At 36.4% G+C, this 17,347-nt stretch overlaps 1 protein-coding gene across 2 annotated transcripts in view; it reads left to right on the top strand.

The window, feature by feature from the left end:
• Nucleotides 1–17,347, top strand: part of SCAMP1 (secretory carrier membrane protein 1) — a 90,692-nt gene that overhangs the window by 47,537 nt on the left and 25,808 nt on the right. For both annotated transcript variants that reach the window (XM_036764652.1, XM_036764661.1), the window contains 2 exons: nucleotides 630–758; nucleotides 6,887–7,046. In XM_036764652.1, coding sequence (XP_036620547.1) covers nucleotides 630–758; nucleotides 6,887–7,046 — 289 coding nt within the window. The remainder of the gene's footprint in view (nucleotides 1–629; nucleotides 759–6,886; nucleotides 7,047–17,347) is intronic.

Below are 17,347 nucleotides of genomic sequence, written 5' to 3'. Positions count from 1 at the left end.
TGGTCAGGGTAGGGAAGTTATGGAAAGGAATGATAGATGATTACAAGGTGTTTATTGTTTAAAGATTTTAATGTCCAATGTGTTGTTCAGAAGTGGTGTTCTGTTAAAGTTTTGGTAAAATTTGGTATTTTTAGAGGCATGGATTGAAATATATAGTTAACCATATGTAATTTGCACAGTGATTAGCAGTCATAAGGCAAACCTATTTTTTTCTAACCTGCTACTCTGATAACTCTTTGGCATGAAGGTGACCTGGGATTCTCAAAAACTATTTCATTGAAGTACGAGTTCTGACAGGTCTTGTTATACCAGTTTCAGGTGTGTACTCTGTCAAAGATGTGAATCATAACCAACTTAACTCAGTTGGAGGAGGCTCATTCCCAGAAGGTTGAATACCATGTAATTTGTTTTTAGGCAAAGCAACTTGAGGAAAAGGCCTACTACCCTTCAGTTGTAGCAGATTTGTAGTCTATGTTAGAGCACAGTATCCACTCTTATGAAGCCACATGTTTTGTAGAGTAAGGAAGGTAAGACATATTTTAAATGAGGAAATAGATCTCTTTGATATGATGTACTAAATAAGAATAACAAGTGTGGCATGGTTTTAAAATTACTTCTTTCATTTGCAGGCAGAAAAAATAATTGGCCGCCTCTTCCTGGGAATTTTCCAGTGGGACCTTGTTTCTATCAGGATTTTTCTGTAGACATCCCTGTAGAATTTCAGAAGACAGTAAAGATTATGTACTACTTGTGGATGTGTGAGTATAGAATAAACCATGTAATTTGTATGGGCTTTTTATTTTGTCATCAAAATCTAACATTTCTATTTTAAGACTCAAGTTATAAAGTTATTATATTAAAAATTTTCCTTTTTTAAAAGACCAAATCTCAGCTTCAAGATCCAGGACATACTGATATACTTTAGAGTTGTAAATACAAATGATAATGAATATCCTTGCCAGAGAGAACTATTTTTATTTAAGCATCTGTTTAACTTTAGTGGGAAAAACAGTGAAAAAGACTTGAATTCTTTTTAGGAAAAATATGTATAGAATTGCCCTAGCATGTGATAGGTGTAACAATTTTGTAACAATTCCTTCTTCTTTCAAAATGTATTCTCTACGTAGTGATTATTTTTTTAAAATAGCATTAAAAAATAACATATAGTGTTATTTTTGTGCAGAAGAAACTACAGTTATTTTTGTATGTGTGTTAAATGTAGGTATCATGACTTCTTTCAGCAGTGGAGTTAGAATACTTGACTATAGAATACTTGACTATAGAATCTTTTACCATAGCTTCTAGGTACTTTTACCATAGCTTCTACTCTAATCAGATACTAAAGTAGCAATTTTTTAGGAAAAGTAAATGTATTTTCATTAGTGGGAGAAGTGCCATTGATTATCAGGGTGGGGAACCTGTGGCCTCAAGGCCACATGTGGACCTCTAGGTCCTCAAGTGCAGCCTTTTGCCTGAATCCAAACTTTTGAAGTCAAGTTAATTGAAGGATTCACTTGAGGACCTAGAGGGCCACATGTGGCTTTGAGGCTGCAGGCTCCCCACCCCTGGATTACAGCCTCCAATTTCTGCCAGAGGTGCCCAGAATATTTCTAAAATAATTGTAATATTTACTTTAAAATTTCGAGAATCCAGGTTTTTATTAGGGTACTGCTTTTACTAATTCAGATTGTAATTCCTTTATTAGTTGCTATACTCTGCTCTGCCCCTCTCCAAAAAAATCTTTGGTGATGAGTCTCCAATTTAGCTTAATTGGTCCTCAGATGAAAGATACGCATTTGCTGCTGAATGTGTACCTGAAATCTTTTCATCCTGATAAGACCTGTCAGGTTTGTGCTTAACTGGAATAGCTTTTAAGAAACCAGAGATGAGACCATGGGTGAAGGACTTTAGTGGAAGAAATTAAACTATCATATTGTTCTTAGCTATAGCCCAAAATCCCACTATGTTTTGTTGAACTCCCTTTTGAGTTCTGTTTAGTCTTGGTACTGGTTGGTATCTGATGCCAGTCAGAAACTCATTTAGTGCCACTAGTAGAAGGTAATAGTTGTAGAAGCATAGGACTCTTCATGTTAGGTGGAGGAAGTGTTGGATAATTTTCCCCTAGTTGAACAGCAGAACTGTAGCTCATACATTACTTTTCCTGGGTCAGATTTGTTTCTTCACAGGTCGTAATATTGATAGATCAGATTTGTTTGCTTGTTCTTGCTTTAAGTATAGATAAAGTCCTTTTTTTCCCTTAAATTGTGAGTCTACAATTTCTGCCTGATAGAACAGTCACATTGTTTATTTAAATGAGGCCATTATGGATGTGAAAAAGAAGACAGTTTGGATCCTTGTCTTAAGCTATTATTATTTTAAGTATTTCTGGTAGATGTTTTATTGACATCCCTAGTTCATGTGTTGAACTCTTGCATTCATCATTTTTATCCATTCTAATGTAAAGGGTAGAGATTTCATATGTGGGTCCATTCAACTACATATAAGTATATTTTATTAAAGATAAAGGATATAATTTATTTTGGAAGAAATTTGCCTTACTAGTTTTATGTTCCCTGCCTTAATGAATTTCTTGCCATCGTATGAAATATATTATTTAGTAACGATATATAGTGAGAGGTAACTTTGCAGAAACACAGAAACTCACAAGTGTTTGTATTTTTCTTAAGACGGATAAGAATATTCTGGATATGCTTCCTGGCTCTATTCATGATACAGCTGTAAACCTGACTATGAACCCAGGGAGAGCAAAAATTTCTTTTCTGGTTCTGACTTAGGGAAAAATTGTGACACACATCCAGTCCTTACTTTATGGTAAAGAACCCTTTTCTGTAATAGTTCATCTCTTCCCACTGTAACGTACTGCATCCTAGGGAGATGAAGACAGGGGTGAATGAAAAAGTATTTATTAAGCTCTTCATATGCACCAAACTCTAGTGGTACAAATACAAAATCCCAAGTCAGATCTTGCCCCCTGGGAGCTCACTTTCTAATGGAGGAGAGGATGCACAAAAGAGTGTGGTGACCGGGGAGAAGCAGTTTGGTCTTAAATTTTGGGGGTGGTGAGTGAGGCTTTGGGAATAGAGCTATGTAGATTCCTATTAGGAACAATGGCACAGTTGACTTGATCTTGGTTCCAGAATTGATTGAAGTGTGGGGAAGTGGGAAGAAAGGATAGGTATTGTAGGAAGTGGTTGGGAGAGAAGGAAGTCAAGTACAAAAGAAAGAAAAAAAAATTTGTGTCCTTTAAATCTATCAGTAAGCAGTGTGGCATAGTTGATTGTTTAACTGGGACTGAGAAAGATCTGAATTCAAATTCCATCTTTGGATAGTACGTTTGTGTAATTTATTTAACCCCTCTAAGCTGCAGGCAGTGGTAAAAATTATAGGTGACTTGTGATCTGCATTGATGGACTAAATCTCAGGTCCTTGGTGTGCCTGTGTGTTATTGAGATCATATTGAAGTTTAGGGATTATTGGGATATTTCCCCAGAAATCTCTTCACAGAAATTGTGCTCCATGTATGCTTTTAAAAAAATGTTTTGCATTAACTTTAAAATCATTGATACAGTCTTTATGATACCTCTTCTGTGCATGGAAGGAATTGGAGCAATATTAAAAAAAAAAACTACCTTACAGATGGGCTGGGAGATAGGCTATAAAAGAACTGTCTCATAATATGCCCTCTAGACTTGACAGAGATAACTACAAAATTAAAAATACTTCATAAGGAGATCATAAATCTAGGAGGGAGAGCCTTAAAGGATTTAATTATGGATAGATGTTTCTGGAGTGTAAAAAAAAAAAAGAATGTGTATAAAAAAAGAATTAACACTGACTACTTTGGAGTAATTTACTAAATAGTACTCTAGCAAGAAGAGCTGGCTGAATCACATAGATGCCCTATGTGGTCTTCTGCTGTACTCTTTTCTGTTCCAGCATAAAATTATTTAATTTTTTAAATATAGTGGGAAGAGCACTAGACATGGAATCTGGAGAGACCTGTATTGCAATCCTTTTTATAAATAGTTATTCGTTGTGTGAAAATGGGCCGGTCACTTAACGATCTTGGCTTTATTTTACTTATATCTAAGATGGAATAATAATCTCTGTAGTACCTAGCTCCCAAAGTTGTCATGAAGATCAAATGAGGTAATTGGTATGTTCTTTGTAAATTTTGGGCTACTTTGTAAATGTCTTTGATGGTATAACATAGCTTTCCTGAAATTTCCAGTTTTTAAGGAGATACAAGTAGTTTTATTTTTATGTTGCATTGTATGTTAGAATCAAGAAATTATATATATAATATATATACACATACATATATGTGTATATACACATGTGTATGTATAAAAATACATTTTATATATATATATATACATAAATAAAATTTCACAATACTGAGAGGTAGCACAGTGTGCAATGTTTTAAAAAAATTATGCACAATGTGCACAGATACGTGTTTTGGAAAGACCTGGATTTAAGCCTCACCATTGATATACACTAGGTGTGTGATATTGGGCAAGTGATTTAATCTCTCAGTGCTACTAACAGTGCTCTAAGACTATAAGTTGAAGAATAGCTCCTGATTTGCATTGGTAGAGGGAGTTCCCTCTACCTTAGATATCCCCTGCATCATTGGAATCACAGGTTTGGTCTAAGAAAATATTTTTCTCCCCATAAGAGTTTTAAGATGTAGTTTAAAGGGTAAAAAATAACCTTTAAATCTTGTTCTAAGTATTTTGATCCTATAGAGATGCATTGTGATTTATTAGAAAGAGCATTAGACTGGAGTCAAGAATATCTCATTCAAATCTTGTCTTAGGTTTATGTCTCTGAGTCCAGAGGCCTTTTTCTAGGCCTTGGTTCCTCATCCATAACATTAGGAAGGTAGACTCATGATTTTTAAGGGCTCTTCCAGCTCTTAAGTCTATGGTCCTCTACTCTGATGGCTTTCATTCCTCATTTTTTGGAGGGGGGGAGGCAGGGCAATCGAGATTAAATAACTTGCCCAAGGTCACACAGCTAGTAAGTGTCAAGTGTCTGAGGCCAGATTTGAACTCAGGTCCTCCTGACTCCAGGGCCGGTGCTCTATTCACTGTGCCACCTAGCTGCCCCCCTCATTTAGTGTTAACTTGAAGAACTTTTTAAGTTTCCTTGTACTGTTTTCTCTTCAAATAAAGGTTTCTTATGTGTCTTTGTTGGACTGAGGATTAATAGATGATTTCATTTGGTAACTTTACCTCTGCTTCCATTCAGTATGTGAGGGCACAGAGTTGTTTACTGGATTTATTTAGTTCTTTTGGCCATGATGGCGTTAGCCTGTTTTATACAGATTCTTACTGTCATAAAAACAGTGAGCTATATTTAAGAGTTTGCACAGTCTTTGAGAGTAATGATAGAAACTAAGAAAATTGACCACAGTAATGAAAACTTACATTTTCACTTTAAGCCTTTAAAAACTATGGATTTGCTGGAAACCATCATTGAGATTTTCCCAAACATCTGACTTTATCATTTCATCAGAATTGATGATTTTTGCTAATGAAAATTTGAAACGTAATAAAGAATTTGTTATAGTTGGACTATTATGTGGTTCTCGCCAGTGGGTTTTTTTAATAACAGACATTTTATGAGAAGTTTTCAAAGTGGGCTTTATAGAATTTGAAAACTAGGAGATACCTAAGAGAGGATTTATCTAGTTTAGCCACTTTGTTTTGGGAATGAGAAAACAGGCTTAGAGTAGTAAAGTAATATGACCAAGATTATAGGTTATTAAAACTAAGACTAGAATGAGTTTTCTTGTCTAGAAATCAGAACTCCTGGTCTCATGTTCTTTCTACTAGAGTCTAAACTATGCTGCCTTCCAGTACCTTTTCCTTAACAGTTTCTGGGGAGAAAAACTTCTGCAGACCCTTTTTGCAAGTTGCATTGGACTAATCTGTGTCTAGGAATAACCCTCCTCCTGCCCCCAACACTAACCATCAGTAAGACATTGTAATTACTTGACAGGACGCTTTTGTCAACCTTAGACATTGCTAAAGGCCAAAAGAGAAAGCAAAGGATCTTTGCGGGGAGCACCTTTTCTTTAAGGGAACATATTATAAGACATGGGGTTGGCCTAGTTTGACAGTAACATTTGCTACCATTATAAGGGGCAACAGAATTCGTGCTAAATATTCTGGTGCCTTGATATCCTGCCTGTATATTCAAATTGTTAAGAAAAAAATATTTAAGAATACTTTAATGCTAGAATTTCCCCAGTGATGCTATGTATGAATCAAACACCATAATTTTAAGAGTCAAAATTTCAGGTGACCCAGAGGTCAATGGAAGATGCAGCTTATTACTATGGACATTCTGTGAGAATTGTGGGCGAAGATTCCTTAAGATTTATACAATTAGGAAATTCAATTCACTGATCATTTGTTAGTTCAGGGTCCTAACAGCACCTGTCATAAAGAAGTTTAGGCTTAGGGGGTGTACAGGTCCTGTATAGAACATGAGGGATATAATAGATGGACAGTCTAATTGCCATGATAGGATACCTATAATATATTAAAAGAACCAGAGGAAGGGCTCCAGCACATGGGGTAGATCCTTCAAAGAGTATGTCTGGAAATTATGGGCAAGGGTCACACAGGAGAAGAAGGTGCAGAGGGCTTTGCAGTCTCTACCTCTGGAAGGCGTGTCTATATGATTGACATGAAAGATCCACTGACATGTAATAAACACTTGGAAATAGTAGTGTAGGGTGGCATTTTAAAGTATTTAGCATTAGGAAGTAGTTTTTCAAAATTTATGATACTTGTGGCATGAACTCAGATATGTTGAGTTAAATTGTCTTTCTGTGTTTTTGATTCCACAGTCCATGCGGTAACACTGTTCCTAAATATCTTTGGATGCCTGGCTTGGTTTTGTGTTGAGCCTGGACGAGGGGTTGATTTCGGATTGAGTATCCTCTGGTTCATGCTTTTTACTCCTTGTTCGTTTGTCTGTTGGTACAGACCACTTTATGGAGCTTTCAGGTAAAATTTCAAACGTGATCTTTTATAATTAGGAAGTAAATAATTTTTATAGTAGATTTTAAGTATAATAAAAATGTGACCACCTTTCATTGTTAGGAGCTCTTTGACTCCAGTTTGTCTCATTCAGAAAAGAAGAAAAGAAAAGTTGATGGAATATAAAATAATTTTTTTTTGCAATAGAAACATACTAGGTCATACTGATACTTATGAAAATATTCTGGTGTTTAAGAAACTAACTTCCAAGAATATTTTGACTTGTCTTTTTTTTTACTGAAATGTAAAGTTAATTTATAACCTTTTAATTTTGAATGGTCTTTAAGGTAACTAGGTGTGATAATTTTATCTCTGCTAGTTTATGATTAGTAATTTACTTATGTTCCATGCCAATTCATTTGCTATGTAGTAATGCTATTCAGATAGTGAGAATAAAAGCTGTGTTATTTTCATGAGTGTTATTTAGGAATAATTTATGGCAGTCCTATATGGTTATATACACTTAACCACTAGTTAAGTGCTTTCCTATGTTATTTCATTTTCATTTGATTAGATTTACAAGTATATGCCACATTTTTCCTTTATTTTCCTTAGGGTAGCTTTACTGAGACAAAAATAAGTGTCTTTAGTTCTTGGCTAATAATGATATTTGCTCTGTTAGAAAATTTAAGAGGCTAGTATACAGTTTTATAAAATTGTCAACAGAGGCCATAATGTCATTTTTATTTAAAAAAAAGTCTTGTTTGTTGATGTTCATTTTAAAAGTTATTTTATTACCCCCCCACCCATTTCTTCCTGAAATTTTTCTTTTATATAGAATTCTGCCTTACCTTATAGTTTAAAAAAATACACACCTAACCATGAACAACTAAATAACAGATTCATTTTTCTAATCTTTGTGATTGTATGTATGTATGATTATATGATTATTTTTACTTGGTTGTTTTCAATGTTTATATCTTACCCTTTTTTATAATTAACTTGAGTTTTTCCATGTTGAATCTAAAATGGAAGGAAAAGGGAGAGGCAAGGTTGTAGGAAGGGTGTGTTGAGCAGCAGAAAAGTATATTGGACAGAGATGGGATAAAATGAAGAAAATGAATAGGAAGATAAAGAAGAAAAGGAAGAAGGAGGTAAAGAGAGAGTATTGTGAAGCTCCCAAAAGAGGGCCTGTCACAAACCTTATTTATTTTTAAACAGTTAGTTAAGGAGAATAAGAGCCAGAGAACTCTTAAGTATATACTTCTAGCGTGAATCTTGAATATAAGCAAGGGCTTTCTAGTCCAGACTCATTTTACAAGTGTCTAGCTTGGAATCACCTCCTTCCTGTCCCTTGTTCTGTTGAAACTACTTAAATGCCCTGGGATTCACACACCTGAATTTGATATGTAACCTAATTTGCCAGTTGAAATAAAGATGTTGGGGACAGGGATTTGAACCCCAGAAACGTCAGTTTTTAACTGAACCTTGACCATAGCTTTTTAGTGATGACTGGAATTCTCCTTCCCTAATCTTCCCCCTTCCCCTGACATTAAAAAGTGTCGGTACATTCATAACATACCTCAAAGAAGTTAATTAGCTGGGTTTTACTTTTTAGACTTCTAGGGTAAAGAGAAGAATATTTTATGGAGAAACTTAAGCAAATGTCATTAGCATACCTTTTGAGTAGGTAACTTTGGCATTTCCTTCCCCAAGGGAAAAACTTTTGAGTTTCCTTAAACCTGCTTTACTAATTAAATGCTCTTGGGAATTCATAGCAGTTAAAAAATCATTAATATTTGAGTTTGCATAGAAATGTAGCCTGGGGTAGTCAGCAGAGCACTGAATTTGGAGTTAGGAAACCTGGCTTGGAATTGTAGCTCTGGTATTTACCAATAGACAAATTGCTTAAACTATTCTGGGGCTCTTTTTTTTAAATCTATGGATTAAATGATATCAAAGGCCCCTTTATGAATCCTGTGATCACTAGTTAAACTTTTAATGACAGATACGTTCTCTTAAGGACTATAAAACACTAAAGCAGAAAAATTAGTGATTACTTATTTTATTAAATCTAAGTTCCCTAATGCCAACACTTTTTCTACCTTCATGAGTTTATGGTCAAGTTGACTTGAAAATCAAAATTTTATGAAACTGCAAATAATGCGACTAGAATGAGTGGCAAATATTCAATAGACAGTTGGTGTTACTGTATCTAGTCGGGGCATTATGTTTCTGAATTAGAGTCACACTGTTGGGTGACCATAAAGTAACAATTGTATATTAGGAAGATAATGTCAGGAAATTCAAGAACCCAGAGAAAGAAAGTATGGCAGGGAGAGAATATTTGAAGTTCCCCTGAGCCAGAAGCATGTGGTAGTATCACATACTACCATAATCTTGGCAGAAAGGAAATTGAGTTTGGGAAACAGATCATGAGCTTAGTATGATGACGTGATAGTAGTAGTCATGGGCAATTTCACAATCACCTAGATGTTTGTTGGAGCTCTCTCTGCCCAAATCAGAATGACTAACAATATACTCATCTTAATGATAACTTCATTCTTCAGAAGGTGATGAAACCAATGATGGGGATTGCTCTTAGGTTTATTCTTACCAATAAAAAGGAAAAGGTTCCAAGAGTGGAAATGATGAGAATGTTCTAGGGAAGTGACCATTCATCATTAGAATTTGTGATAAAGGTGAGGAAAGTGCAGTCTGGTAGGCACCCTTGATTTTAGGGGACCAAATTTCAAAGGCATTAAAATTCTAAAGGGGAAGTCAGTCCGTTAGGGAAAGAAAGCTCTCATGAATGAAATTCTGAAGAAACAGAAAACATTATGCTGAGGAAGAAAAGGGGGAGAACTTTAAAAAACCAGGTGATTTATACAGGAACTAATTAAAAATTGTTTTAAGATGTACAGAATGCAGATAACTTAAACAGAGGCCTGGCATAGTCCAGTAAAAATAGTTTCAGGAGTGTTAAAGCTCAGAATGAACTGAGGCTGATAAGGAAAATTAAGTATAGCCACAAAAATCTCTTTAACTATACTCTCAAAAAGAGTAAGGTCAAGAAAAAGAGCATAGGAACATGAATTCAGAGAGCTGGGATAATGGTGGCAGGAGGTGGAGAGAAGACAGAGGTAATCTACCCTTATCATGCTTTCTTTTGTTCTTTGCCAAGGACAGTGATCACAGAATTGGAAAGGACAGAACAAAAAAAGACTAAGAGAGCACCTAACTACCTTTGATTTAGTTACCGGGCTTAGATGAACTACATCGACAGTTACCGAAAGAACTCACAGAAAACTGCTGAGCCACTTTCAGTGGTCTTTGTAAAGTCATGTAAAATGAAACAGGTCATGTTACGTAAAAATTGGTGGAAGAATGGGGCATGGATATTTGTCCTAGAGAAGAGAAGATTCAAGGGGACATGCTAGCTCTCCGAAGTAGTTGAAGGACTTTCAAGTGGAAGAGAGATTGGGGTGGACGTTGCAAAGAGGCACATTTAGACCTTATATATGAGGGTGAAGGTCCTAGAGCCATCCTAAAGTGGAAAGAGGTGGCAAGTAGTGGGTCCCTGCGATGTTGCTAGAGGTGGATCTTTAAAAAAGAGGGTGGCTGCCAGATAGGGATATTATAGAGTGGATTCTTGTTTAAGTATGAGATAGACTAGATGGCCTTTGAGGTCCCTTCCAACTCAGATTCTTTGCTGTATGCCTATGGTATAATCAACTGTTCTGAAATAGCCAAGACTACATATTATTATGGATTATTTAGAATATGGGCAAGAAAATAAGAAAAATCCAAGGTAATTATGGCAACCAGGTCCTAATGTAGTAACTCCTACATTGTAAGCATTTAGTACATCTTGAAATGTTAAAAAATTTTCCCCAAAAGATTGCATAAATATATTGTCTTTTTAGTTAATGACAAAATATAATAATGCCTGATCCATGATGATGTCTTTTATGATACTGAGCTTTAATATATCATTTATTTTTTGTAAAATTTTAGAGAGCATTAGAATGAAAACTTTTTTTAACTTAAAAACCAGTTGTTTTTTTACATCATTTCTCTTGATACTTGTTTCCTTAACCAATGTCAAACCTGTTTTTCCCTGCATTGTATCTGCCTTTGTCCAGCTTAATTTGTATTATAATGTTAAATTCTATGCCCATCTTCTAGTCCTGTCTCTTCTGAGTTTTAACCTCATAGCTGTAAAATTGTTAATTAGCTTTTAAATTAGTCTTTGGTTAATGTATTTAATGTTCTTGTCATACTTTGGTAGATAAAGAGTACACAGAATCTGAAAGGTGGTTCCTTCTTTATTAAATTGATTCTGCTGGCATTCAATACAGATTATGAGAATTTATCTTTTTAATACTTAAATGAGTTATGATTTCATCAGTTTCAGCATCCTCTCTACTGATATAGGTAGTAATCCCTCCTTACCTTTGTTCATAGCTCCATCCTTTTGCAGTCTTTGAGTTTCCCTGACCGAAAAAAAATAAATTAATCGCCAACATTCTAATGACCATTGTTGAACTGGCTGAGAAGTGAGGAAAGTGAATTGAGAACAGGCATGATGAACTAGGAGAGCGGTGAGGGATTGGGAGTCAAGATCAGGTTCAAGAGGTGAGGGAGAGTTGGAGGGACTAGCCTGTTTTTAGAGAGAGAAATTTTGAAGTTCAGATAATTTTACAAAACTCATAGGATCATAAATTTAGAGCCTGTAACTTCCAAGTTCTTCTAGTCTAGGGGTATCAGACTCAGGCCTTGAATCAGATTAAAATGAAATTGGGAAATATTTAACAAAACAAGTAAAAACACTATTTAACATTGGTTGATGGTTTCTAAAGTCAATGTGTGGCTTGTAGGGATCTGTTTCTATTTGAGTTTGAGGGAACTGAGGCCTAGAGAAGTTTAAGTGATTTTCCCAAGGCCACAAAGGTAGTAAATAGTAGAAGTTTGAACCCAGATTCTCTCTAAATCCAGCTTTCTTTCCACTCATTGTACATAGGGTTGTCATGTAATGGGAATGAGAATAGCTCGCAGTTTTCTAGACCTTAAGGCTTGCAAACATTTAAATTTGTATCATGTTTTCCTCACAACCCTGTTAAGTAAATACCCCATTTTATTGGCCCATTTTGTAGAAGAGGAAACTAGGACTAGAGAGGGAGATTAAGTGACTTACCTGGATTCACTCAGCTGTTAAGTAGAGGAGGCAGGTTGTATGAATCCAGGTCTTGCCTGACTTCAAGGCCAGGATGTTTTATACTACACCACACTGAGATACTCCACAATTCTAGGGCTGACCATGTCTTCTGTTCTGGAAGCTTCAGTAGTTCGTTTGCCTTTAGGATACACACTCCTCTATTTGGCTTTTGAAAGCCCTTCACAGTTTGGCTCTTGCCCATCTTTCTAAAGGCCAATGTGCCTGCTGTACTTGGTAGAGGCCATTCTTTTCCAACCTCCATGCTTTCACAAAGACCATCCATTTTCCCAAACCTCCACTGCTCTTCTTCCTTACCTTTATGTCTTGGAAATAGTAGCTCCCCTCCCAGACTTAGATCCAGTGCCACCTCCTAAGAAATCTTTCCTGATTCCCCTAGCTGTATGTTTCTCCTGCCCACCCATCACATGTTTTATATATGTCTTCAGTCTGTTTATGAGTGAATATGGTATTCTTTTAGTAATTTCTTTATTAAATTAGTGACTTCTTTAGTGAAATGTAAACTTCCAGTAAGCAGAGACTGGTTTGGTTCTGTATTTGTATTACCAGTACCTAGTGCAGTGCCTTGGTACATAGAAGGCATTTTATACTTTCTAAGATGGTTTATTGACTGAGAAGAACACTGATTTTACTGTTTCTGTAATCATAATACTGTAGTCATAATACACTCTGTCTCTACTTATTACCTTTGTGACCGTGGGCAACTCCCTTAATGGCTTTGAGCCTCAGTTTCCTAATAATACTCCTTCCCACATCAAAGGATTCTTGTGCTGATCAATATTCTACTAATCTATGTAAAGTACTTTGGAAACCTTAAGTATATATAAATGGGGCAGCTAGGTGGCGCAGTGGATAGAATTATGGGCCTGGAGTCAGAAAGACTATCTTCCTGAGTTCAGATCTGGCCTTAGACACTTCTAGCTGTATGTGACCCTCAGCAAATCATTTAACCCTGTTTGCCTCAGTTACTCAGAAAATGGCAAACCACTCCAGTATCTTTGCCAAGAAAACCCCAAATGGGATCACAAAGAGTTGGACATGACTGAAATGACTGAACAACAACAAAATATAAATCAGAAGTGCTTTTACCAGGAAGGTGTCTATAAAATAAATTACCTCCAGGGCCTGAGATTTGGCTGTGTGGACACTCCCATCACTGAGATAGATCTAAACCCATAAGTTCCTACGTAGAAAGACTTAATGAGTTGTGATGAAAATTGAATACTTGGGAGCCAGTGTTTTGGTAATAAGTTTATCTTAATTAGGCCAATCCTTGGGAGGTGGGCCATCATCAGACCTATTCTCAAAGCCTTTACTCAGTCATCTTGGTGGAGGGCCTTGCCTGAGTTTGTGCTTCTTTGGCATAGTCTGGAGTTAGGATTGTACTGGAGGGTAAAAATTTTTTTGTGTAAAGATTACCCACCTGAAAAAAACCCCTATCATTTCCAGCTTGCTGGGGTTTTGGAGGCACACATTAGTAGATGTAAATTAATTGGATGTTAGAGTTAACTTTATTCTTTCATCTGTCTAGATGAAAGTTAATTTTACTTGGTATTGAAGACATGTTAAATAGATATGTATTAAGTAGAGATATATGCATAAAATACCTCTTGAATGTTGTTCAGTAATTTCTACTGCAGTTTTACTCTAATAATTTGGCATTTTACATCTAAGTTTCCCATTGTAATTTTTGGCTATCCTCATTCACAAACAGGCCTGACTCTATGCCTCTGTGTTGCTTGGTAGAGGTGCAGGGTTAGAAGGATAAGAGAGGTTGTTATTTCTGTAGTTTATCCTGTTAAATTTTTAAAATAGGACAACCCCTACATGCTAGCTTAATGTTAACACATTAAGTCAGGAGTTCTTAACCTTGGGTCCATGAACTTGTTTTAAAAAAAAAAAATCTGGATAACTGCATCTCAGTATAATTGGTTTCCTTTGTAATTCTATGTATTTTATTTTATGCATTAACCATATTCTAAGAAGTGGTCTACAATCTACAAAATTGTGAAAAGAGTCCATGACACACACACACAAAAGTTAAGAAACCCCTGCATGAAACTGATCATTATATCTTTTGTGTGAGTTAGTCTGATCATTGGCTCTAATAGCTAAATAAAATCAACTACCTTAAAGGTTTGGTTTTGATGGGTTAAAGAGAGAAAAAGGAAGGATAATTTAGGAGTGTGGAGAGAGGAGGCCTCTGGATTATAAGTCACAGTTCCAAGCCCCTGGACGGCTAGAAACCAGAACAGAATGTAGTTGTTTCTTACCCTGCTTCAAAAACTGTTCTTCTACAGAAGAATCATACCAAAATTTGAGAAAGGCTTAATAGTGTCTTGTTAAGAAGCATGTCTCTCATCTCTAGTAAGTGCAAGAGACCATCTGCTTAATTAGTCTCATCTACTGCTCAGTCTCGTTCCCTGAGATTTCTGAAGTTCTTATGACTATCATGTGACGTGTGTGCTCTTATTCTTTTCTTGATCTGCAGTCTGATTGATTGGTTTTCCTTTTCTGTGTTGTTACTTTTTTGATTTAAAAATAAGGCATTTAATATCTGAATCTTTGTTTTCTTAGCTCTATCCAGGCTGTATTTTCCCTGCTTCTATTAAAGATCATTTTGACAAAAATAATTGCAAATTTGAGAGAATTCTATAAATTATTTGTATTTAACTATCATTGCTTAACTCTGAACAGATAGGCAAAGGTGATTTGTTTTAGGTAGTAATGTGACACATATATATATATATATATATATGTATATATACACACACACACACATATATATGTGTGTGTGTGTGTGTGTGTATATGTATATTACACCTGGATAGAATAGCGGGAGAAGAATATAATAAAAAGTAAAATAAAATCCTCTCAGCCTAGATGGGAAGAGAGAATCGGTATCAAAAGATGATGTTGTTAAGGCTTTATTGCCTTTGGGCACCATGTTTGTTCACCTCTTTGTTTATTCAAGAAATAATTACTAATTAAGGGACTACTCTAAACAAAGTACTAGATCTTTGCTCCTTAGGGGTTTATATGTAAGGAAGGAACGGAAGATGTACATAGATATCTAAAGGACAAAGGGCTTTGTAATGACTGGCACAAGAGGTTTAAACCACTGTTTTGTAAGTTCAGAGGACCGAGAAATCTCTTCTGGCTGAGGGTGGGCAGGAGCAAGGTCTGAAAAGAGATCTTGAAGGATCTTCCATTAGAAGTAGGTCTTGCAGAATAGATAAGATTTTGAAAGGTGGAAGCAGGAGCATATTCCACATGGAGGCAGTAGAAGGAGCAGAGCCCCGGACTTTGGAAAGACCAGAGATGTTGAGCTTATGAGGGATGTGACAATTGTCATCCAGTACTAGAAGGGCTGTCTGTCTTGTGAAAGAGGGATTAGACCTGTTTTGGTTGATTCCAGAGGGCAGAACTGGGACCAATGGATTAGTGAGTTAGGTAAGCAAACCTAAAATGCTTTCTAATAATTAGAGCTATCTAAAAATAGAAATGAGCTGCCTTGTAAAGTAATGATTTACCCATCACTGAAGATCATAAGGTCTAGAGCTAAAAGGGGCCTTAGATCATCTAGCCCAAGGGTTGACAAACTACACGACTGGTAGGCCAGATCTGACCCACAGCCTGTTTTTGTGTGACCTGTGAGCTAAGAATGGTTTTCACATTTTAAAATAAAGTTTTAGTGTATTTTAAAATGTAAAAACCATTTTTCGTTCAAGGGCTGTACAAAAACAGCAGGTGGGACAGTAAATTGGCAACCAGATCTTAGACCAGTCTTTTCATTTTGCAAGTGAGGAAACTGAGGCTCATAGATGTTTAACGTCTGGTTCAGGGAAACAGAATGACAGCCAAGATTTGAACTTAGATTCCTTACCATGAGATTCAGCGTTCCACTTAACAGGGGTGTTGAAGGTAGAATTAGGTAGGTCTCCTCCAGCTATGGGATTATGATTTTCTTTTCAGAGGATGCTAAAGAGTTTGATTAGAGCACTGTTAGGGTTTATACAAAGGGGTAGCTCAGGAGAGAGCTAGAAAGGTAGGTTGGATTCAGATGTATAGATGGTCTTAAATCCAGGACTGAGGAATTTGGGCTTTAGTCCATAGGTTAAGGAGCACACAAGTGGTTGGATTGGAAGGAGGATTGACTAGAAGTGGGCTCCTGTAGTCCTCTTGGTAATCAGTCAGCAAGCATTATTAAGCACTCTTTGTGTCCCAGTTATTCTGTTAGGAATACAGAAAACAAAAGCAACACTGTCTTTGAGAAGCTTATATTCTACTGGAGGGATACAACAGGTTCCCAGATGAGGGAATGAGCTATATACAAGATGAATACATAGGATTTCGGAGTGGGGAGTGCCAGCTTTGAGGGGATCAAAAAGAGCCTCTTGAATGAGGTGACACTCACATTGAACTTTGAAGGATGCTGGGGCTTGTAAGAGGTGTGAGCGAAGAGGGAGAGCATGCCACGCAGAAGGGACAGTGGGTGGGACATGAAATGTGCATAAGGAATGTTGCATTGGCTACTTTGAGGCTGACAGGATACTGCTGACTCATTAGCTTAGAGCCTTAGAAAGACTGGAACCAGATTTCCCTCAGCTTTAAAAGCCAGGGGATTTTCTGTTTTATCTTAGGAACAATAGAAAGCCCCTGAAGTGTCTTGAGTTAGGAGAGTAACATAGTCAAATAGTGCTTTAGGAATATCAGTTTTGCAGCTCTGTTGAAGGTGAGTTGGGGAGTGGAAGGGCTAGACATAGTAGACCAGTTAGACTTGCAGTAGTCCAGATGAGAGGGTGCTACGGCCATGTGAAAAGAGAGAAAGAGACCAATGTAGAGATGTTTTGGAGGTATATGTGCAGTAAGAGTAGAGAGTTGAAGATAATATCAATATTGGGGAACTTGAGTGACTGAAAGAATAGAGAAGGTAGGAAGAGAGGGGAAGGTTTAAGAAAAAAAAATGATTTCTGTTTTGGACCTGTTGAGTTGGGAGATGTCTGGATCATCCGGGTGAAACTGTCTAGTAGGTGTTTGGACATCTGTGACTGGATTTCAAAAGAGAGAGATGGGAAGGGATGTTTGTATG

Source organism: Trichosurus vulpecula, chromosome 1, assembly GCF_011100635.1.
Source record: "Trichosurus vulpecula isolate mTriVul1 chromosome 1, mTriVul1.pri, whole genome shotgun sequence".
In the NCBI taxonomy this organism is placed as follows: Eukaryota; Metazoa; Chordata; class Mammalia; order Diprotodontia; family Phalangeridae; genus Trichosurus; species Trichosurus vulpecula.
The sequence above is the reverse complement of the archived record's forward strand: the minus strand, read 5'-3'. Positions and strand labels throughout refer to the sequence as shown.